Consider the following 8,976-nt stretch of genomic DNA (forward strand, 5'->3'; position numbering starts at 1 on the left):
TTCTGCTCGTCTATGTACCTCAAGTTGTCCTTAAAGATCTCGAACCTCTTCTCCTTCTCCCCCAACGCGTTGTACGACTTGCCGTGCTTCACCATCCACGACTCGTACATGGACATCACCTCCTCGTCGGACCGCACGAAGCCCGGCCCCCCGTGGCTCTCGTCGTAGGATATGATGGACATATCCGAGCCTAGTGACTCGGCCAAGAATACAGAAAGAAAAAGGAGCAGAAAAGAGAGAGAAACGGCGGAAGATGACGGTGCAGCCATGTTTAAGTTTCTTCAGACTGGAGAAGCGTGAAGGGGTGGAGATTATAAAGGCAGAGTGGAGGGGTATTTGGGGAAATCTAAAGAGTGGCAGCCATTACTGTTTCTTGTTGCGATGGAGTTCTTGAAGATGTGCGACTATGCGTTTTTACTCATGAAGGAAACAAACAAGGAGTGAATATTGGAAAGGAGAGAGAGAGAGAAGGATTGATGAGTAGCGAGTAGGAGATGGGCATGTGGATTTGAAGTGATAGGTTGATAGTGAAATGTTAGGCAGCATGGAAAAGATGAGAGAGTTCTTGCAATGGGGCCAACAGGTAATTTTTTTTTTAATTATTTTTCTTTCATTTTTCTATTTTTTTTTTTAAATTATCCAATTAAATTGTGTTAGAAAAATCAAAATAAGGCCTTTGAGACAACAAAAAAGAGAATATAAGATAAGATATGGAAATTCAGTATCACCGTACAAGTATAGAAGGCAAGATAAGGTTTAGAATTCAGACAGGTTGCCGTTGCTTGTAATTTCATCTCATCTCATTTTATGAGGTTGATCGATATATATATATATATATTGATATAATGTGTAAAATATATCGAGTAAGAAATAAAATATAATGATTATAGTTGACGTGATATATATTTTTTTTTTTTTGAAAAAGTAGTGAATTATGCTTGTACTATAAGAAATTGATTATTCCGTACACTATATATGACATGGTTTAAAAATCATAGTAAATCGATACATCTACATTGTTAATAAATTTAATTTTAATTTTTTACTATTTTACCCTCATTATAATAATCGTTTTTAATTTATCTTTAAAATTGATATTAAAGTTGATATTGAAATTTTTTAAACAATTTGAATAATTTAGCAATAATCAAAATTTGTTAAATATTTTTAAATTTTTATAGTTTATTTGTGATATTATCTAATTATATTATTCAAAAATAGCTATGATTAATTAATAAAATTATACCCTTTTTTCATAATCATGCAAGTTTAATTATAGTGTATGAATAAATAATTATATTACTTAGTGGGAGCATTATTAAATTAAATATTTATTTTTTATGAATATTTATAAAATAAATATGCAATATACTGATCGAAATAAAATTTATTACTTTCTGTGAAAAAATAACTATGATTAACAAACAACAAATACAAATATATAAAAAAAAAGTATATTTTAAAAAATGGGGACAAAACTATCGTTAATCAATTAAGTCTATTTTAAAAGTGATTTTCCTCCAAACACTATCTAATTTAATTTTTATCTATTTTTTCGCTTTTATTACAAACAATATTCAGTTTTAATTCTGTTACAACTTCCAACGTTTTTTTACAAAATTACTTCTATAAAAGCAGAAGTTTTCGCAAACACTCCCTATTTTGGAATGTACGATTTGGATCTCAAATGCTTATAACAAATTATTTGAATAATTTTAAATTTAAAGAATTTCAATCATTCTGTCTAATTTTAAATTATGTTATTAAATTTTAAATTCTTGTAATATAAAATATTTTAAAATTATTTTTAAAAATTCTTCACTCGAAATCACACTCATCGATCCAAATGTAGACTTAAGGAATTTGATTTTATGTATATATTTTGGTGATTGGAATTCAAATAATCCATCTTTATTTTTTCTTACCAAAACAAAAACTTGAGACATCAAATGTGAAAAAGAAAATACTACGTATGTTGAAGAGAAAGTTTAGGAGAATTACATTTTGGCCCCTAAATAATATCACTTATTCAAATTCAGTTCATAAATAATCACTACTCATACTTTGATTCCTAAATTGACACTTTTTCTTTTATGATTTTTTCTGCCTTCTTCCCAGCCTTGGGAGTGTTATATGATTTTTCAATATAATTTAGACATAAATGACTAAAATAATTTAAAAAAAAAAAAAAAAGCTTATGTAAGGATCAATAGTTCAAATAATGATAGTTTAGGGACTGGATTGAATAAGTGATATTATTTAAGGGACCAAAAATATAATTTTCTTGAAAATGTAAAAAATGAATCGTAAATTCCTCATAAGAAGTTGCTTGCCTGAATAATTTTAAATTCAAATGATTTAAGATACTTCGACTCTAATTTTGAATTATAATTATTGAATATTACTGTATTTCAAACCCTTTTGTTCCAAGTTATTTAAAATTATTTCTCTAAATTATTTTCACAAATCAAAATCCATCAATTTAAAATGTAGTATTAAATACTATCTGTAATTAAAAAAAATCAATAATTAATAAAAAAAATTACTTAAATTCATCTAAAAGATAACGCTTAAAAATTTTGTAATTTTATGGCAAGTGGATAATTGTGATGTAAACTATGAGGGTGACTTTGGATTTTCAAGACGAAAAAAATTAATAAAAAGGTAATATGGCAGTTTTTAAAGTAAACGATCGTATTTTTCCGACTTATGGAATTATACTTTTAGTTATTTTAAAATTCTTCTATAAATAGTTCTGGCGTGTTTACACATACGCTCTTACATAAGGAATGACACGACGTGCCTCGATTCACAATAATTTCTTTGTTCTAATTTCATATGATTGATTTACAAATTTATTGTATGTTAAATAAATTATTTTGGATCAAATTACCCTTATAAAAGTAAAGCAGCTTCACATGCATTAGTATGTGAAGACGTATAAGTGTAATTTAATTAGAAATGATTTGTTTGACCTGCAATGAGTCAATTGGGGACTTTTATTCAGTTCTTTTGATTTATCAATAAATTCCATAAATTTTAAGCAACGGGTGTATTTATTTATTGGATGGAAGCAAATATCACAAATATTAGATGTAATTTTCTTAAAATTATATGAGACTTACGTATAATTATATCAAACTTTCAGAAAAAAATAATATAATTATTTCAAATTTTTATACACGCAATCTATAAATATTAAATGGAATAAAAAATTTAAAATAAAAATGAAATTGGGGGAGTTGGAGGATAGTAAGCCACGTTGATCAGGAGAACTGGCGGTGAAATGGAACTCTCTTGTCACCGTCTCCACTGTATGCCCAACTCCACTTGACTGACACTCATAACACTCGCAATGTCCACTTATTATTACGCACATCCAATATTTGGAGTGTTCAACTCTCTCTCTCTCTCTCTCTCTCTATATATATATATATATATATATATATATCTTATAATATTTTTTTATAATTATATTTAATTTTTTTAAAAATAATTTCTTAATGTTTACTAAAAATTTTTTAATTTGGAATCAAGTCGTGAAAATTAATTTTGTTTTTATTGTATTCTTTTTAGTTTTTTTATTAAATTGAAATTTCATAAACAAATGAGACGAGATGGATGAAAAAATTGAAAAGTTGTAAAAAAAAATTATCCACTTAATCTGTAAAAGAGTTCATTAAATTTTACAAAATAAGTAAAATTATAATTTATAGTCCACGAGAACATTTTGATCAGTTTACCATAAAGAAATAGATGGAAACTTAATAATCGAAAACTAACGAATTTGGCTAATTGTTGGATGACCATTAAAATCAAGGGGGTTAAGTAATTTTTAAATAACAAGGGGATATTTGTAATTATGTCAAATTTTATATTGTAATTTACTCTATTTTGAAAATAAATATATGATTTTTAAAATATAATCTGTATTCGCATAATTAATTATAAAATTATTAATTCAAACATCATAATTTATTTTTTAAAATTAATTATTTTATAATTAATTATGCAACTACATGCCAAACTACTGGGCCGTAGTGATTACATTGGGCCAGGTTTTGGACGTGGATGTTTTCTGAAACACCAACGAGGTCCTCAATAGGATAAGTTACAATCACTTTTTTTTTTAGGTTTAACATAATTACAAGTATTCCTTGATTTTAACATCCATCTAACAACGAGCCCATTTCTTTATGTTTTTTTGTGGTGAACTGATCAAAATGCCCAAATTATAAATTACAATTTTATAGATATTTTATAAGTTTCTAAAATATTTTCATAAAATAATATTTTCTCTGGATTATTTATTTTATCCACCCTCAAATATTTTTATATTTTTATAATATATATTTTTTTTAAAAAAAATCAACAAGGGTAAAATAGTAATGTCGGCTCATCTTCTAGGGGTTACATAATTATTTTCAATTTTAAGATAGTATTTGTAATTTTTCAAACAGCGAGAGAGTATTCATAATTATGACAAATGTCGAAAAAGGTAGTTGTAATTTACCCTTAGTTATATATAAAAAATAGTTAAAACAACTTCGAGTTTAATTACTATTATAGATCAGGACCATAAATCATTAGTGAAACACCTCAAATTATACATCAACACAAATTCCATGTACGACTCATGTTCAATCTTTCGTTAAAACAAACAATCAAACCAGTCCAAGTACCAAATGTGCAAAAAGATCGTCAAATTTGGGGACCAAAATCGAGGATGAATAAAATTAGAGATCAAAATCAAATAAGTGATTAATATGGACGAAAAAAGTAATAATCCAGATATCTATCTTATTATAAAAGAAAATCTTTTGTCGTACCAATTTTTGAATACACAAATTTACCTTTTATTTTAATATTTTTCAATAATCTCACATAACTACCCACTACTCTATATTTATCTCTCACCTTACTTCTCCACATTTATTACAATGCATAATTATAATTAGTTCTTTTAATTAATTTTTTTTATTATCTCACATCAAAATTCTTTTTATACACTCAGGGGAATCGCGTGCGAGGATACTAATTTACCAAAGAAAAAGGAGTTTTCTTTTTAGAATGATATAAAGTCGCACTTCTACCGTATAAAAGCGGGGCAAAGACAATGACAACCGATAATATGACAAATAGTTGCTATATTACTTCTTTACTATTAAAGAGTATCAAATTGCGGCAATGATGTCTTAATTTAGAAGTTAACTCTGAAGTTGAGATTTTGTGATCAACTTTCAGATTATGGATACGAGTATTATATGATCTCATGTATGCATATTTTATTTTACGTGGATTACTGTAATTTATTTATTATTGTTATTAGTTGCATTGATGTATTAGTTGAATTCAGGTATTGCGTTGTGCATCAAAATAAATTATTATAATTTATTTATAAAATAAAAATAATAAATTGCAGTAGTTATCTTTTATTATTATTATTTGATAGGGTTAATCTCATTGACATATTTGAAATTAGGTTTAAATATATAAATACTTTATATTTTCTTTTGTAAAATTACTGATACATTTCCTAATACGGTGTTAGTGTAATGCGTACTTTAGTGGGTGTTTGTGTAAACTTTTGCTGCTGATAGAATGCGTACTTGTAACTACAACTAAAACCTCAAGATGTATAATTGTAATTTTACCAAGCACTTCGATCCTCAATGAGTGCCGATGTAATTCACCTTATTTGATATTATGGTACATTACATTTAGCTATCCGAACTATGCCCATTTTTGTACTTTACATCTATTTTTTTTTTTTTTTAATATCAAGTTATCATCTCAATTTTGAGAAATTTGCATTTTACCATATTGATCAGTTTTTTGCTTTTTTTTTTTTTCAGAAAAAACATCACATGTTGTGTATATGTGAAAAATATCACGTCACATGACCCTTAAATATCATATGTACACTGCATGTGATGTTTTTTTCATAAAAAACTTGTGGAAAAATAGTTATAAATGACAAAGTGTAAAATTTTGTAAAATCGAGATGATGAACCTGACAAAAAAAAAATTAGATGCCGAAATAAAAAACGATTATAATTCGAATGAAATATAGTTAACCCTTGATATTATATATTAATGTCACGTCAATATATGTTTAACACGGGTGGTGTGACAGCAATATCTAATACAAAAATGTGATAAAAAAATTATTCACCAGCAAATTGATTTTTTGATCTGCCTGTTATTTATTTATTTATTTTTTATAACTTTCAATTTTCACCTCTTTTTCTTTTCTCGCTATTGTAACTTCTTTTCTTTTTTATTTTATTATTTTATTGGGATAATTACATTTTCTTCCTCTAAAATTTGGTATAATTATACATAAATTTTATATAATTTGAAAAAGTATATTTAGCACCATTGAGGTTTTTGCTTCCATCTAACAAATAAGTCCATTCCATTAGTAAAAAATCACCAAATTTGCTGATACTGACAAAAAACTGAATAAGCGTTGATATTTACTCATGATTGACTTAATACTGACTTATTATAGGTCAAATAATTTTTTCCAACTAAACTACCCTTATAACGGCGAAAATAGACCTCATCACATGAATTAACGCGTGAAGATTTATAAAGATAATTCGATCATAAAAATATTTATGTGACATGCATCAAATCAACAATAAATCAACCAGAGGTAAATATAAATTTTATTTCTAATCTCTTATTAATATCAACAAATTTGGAGAATTTTAACTAATATAGGGACTTATTTGTTACAAAGAAACAAATCTCAAGAATACTAGATATAATTTTTTAAATCACAAGAGATTTAAATATAAGTACACCAAATATCAGAAGGGAGAGTGTAATTATCCCTAAGTGTAATTATCCCTATTTTATTTTAATTTACTCAATTGAAAAAGATACTGAAATTTTGGATAAAACTTTCAAGATAAAAAATGAAACTGAGATGATTAATTTTTTTTTAATAAATTACACACAGATATTTAAATGAGCTACTAAAAAACGTGGCATCACTAACACGTTCTAATCACTATATATTTCATAACGATTATTAACCGTTGTTTTTATAAAATATATGAGAAATATTTGTGTAGTAAAGATTTAAATTTTTACTTTAATTTTATTTAACAGTAATTAATAATATTAATTAGGCCACATTTAATGTTTAATGTTTTCTTGTTGGGTCCGATAAAACGAAAATAGAGAGGACACTCCACAAATTATTAAGGAGAATTCGTCCTTATTATGTATGTGGATTATGGTTTTTATAGTTGATTTATCATCATAAAAAAATAATATTTAATTTAAGAGTGTTTAATTTGATTAATTGAATTGAATTAAATCAAAAGTTCGATTAATTAAAATTTTATTTCGGTTCGATTCAATAAAAAATCAAATTTATTTTAATTTAGTTCGTTTTTTTATCGAATTAATCAAAAATTGAAAAAGAGAGAGGCAAAGTTAACTTATTAATTAATAATTAAGTATGTATTGATTATAAAATTATTATTTTTTGTTATAAATACATATACTAAGATATTTAATATTTATATACTATAATATATATGTGTGTATGAAATTTAAAATTTGGTATTCGGTTCGGTTAGATTTGAGGAAGGATTCATTCACCCTGGAGAGGACATGCCATACGGTCCTTGGCTTCGAGCATGTTAGAAGTGGATCGGTTTCTGGTACGATTACAATATAGAAGATTACAGAAACTTAAAAATAGTTACAAACCTTTCTTATACAAATTACAACAAGCCTATAAAGCAGAAATAAATTTACAAGAAACAAACTAGAAAAATGCTAGATTACAGAGAAAGGGGACATTAACCAGTTCAGTATATTTGGCTCAGAGGCCTAAGACCCAGGGCCTAACAAGGCCGAAGGCCACAACCTTACTCACGGTTGCTTGAATCACACTATAGCCACAAAGGCTTGTATACCACAAAGGTACACTCAAAATCCACCAAGGAACCGCCACAAAGGCTTTAGACAGAAATCACTAAGGTCTCGCCACAAAGGCTTTTCGCTTTGTTTATCAGAGAAAGGAAGAAGACAAAAGAGATACTTACTTCATTAACCAAGAGCCAACAAGAATCAACCATTTAAAGAGGCATGATCTTAATGGCTCATTAACAGCCATTTTCGGAGAATGGAAGAGCACATAATACAAAGGAAACGGGAAGGACCCAAAAGGTCGTGTGGGAGAAGAAGAAGGAGAGAAAAGCGGCGGATTGGAGATTAGGGTTCAGAATGAGGGAGAAAGGTTTTAAGTAGTGTGGGAACCGGGTCAAACCTTTCCATGGGCCAGGTTGGTGGATAAGTGAGATGATGGGCTTAGTGGATTCAGTCGTCCAGTGAGCAAGGCCCAATCATATTGGTTTGGGCCATATCATTTTACATTTTCCACCTTGGTCCAAACCAAGATGGTGGGTCAAGAGGCTGTCATCATTGCCATAGCTTCCATTTCCTGCATAAAAGAAGAGTTAAGGAATAACAGTTTATAAATGTAGCATATCAAGACAATTTTTAAATTTCTTAATTGCTAAGCATTTTGTTCCCATATCTAGAGGAATTTCTTCTGACTTTATTTTCTTAAGATTGATTATTCCATTGTTTATAACATCCCTAATAAAGTGATACCTAACATCTATGTATTTGGTTCTATAGTGAAAGACTGGATTTTTACATAGCTGGATACTAGACTGCCTATTAGAGTAAACTACAAGTTTATTTTCCAGAAATCCAATTTCAGAAATTAAACCTTTGAGCCATATTGCTTCTTTTATTGCTTCAGTAGTTGCTATATACTTAGCTTCAGTAGTGGAAAGAGCTACTATACTTTGAAGTTGGGATTTCCAACTTATGCATGCATTACAGAGAGTAAAAATATAATAAGTAGTTGATTTTCTACTATCTTTGTCATTAGCATAGTTAGAATCCACAAAACCTTTAAGTTCAACACCATTAGAGTTTTTA

At 27.6% G+C, this 8,976-nt stretch overlaps 1 protein-coding gene across 1 annotated transcript in view; it reads right to left on the reverse strand.

The window, feature by feature from the left end:
• Positions 1–465, reverse strand: part of LOC105155534 (low-temperature-induced cysteine proteinase-like) — a gene marked incomplete in the record, with an annotated part of 4,352 nt that extends 3,887 nt beyond the window's left edge. Inside the window, 1 exon segment of the mRNA XM_011071428.2 lies at positions 10–465. Coding sequence (XP_011069730.1) covers positions 10–269 — 260 coding nt within the window.

The sequence above is a fragment of the Sesamum indicum genome, linkage group LG2, assembly GCF_000512975.1.
Source record: "Sesamum indicum cultivar Zhongzhi No. 13 linkage group LG2, S_indicum_v1.0, whole genome shotgun sequence".
Classification (NCBI taxonomy): Eukaryota; Viridiplantae; Streptophyta; class Magnoliopsida; order Lamiales; family Pedaliaceae; genus Sesamum; species Sesamum indicum.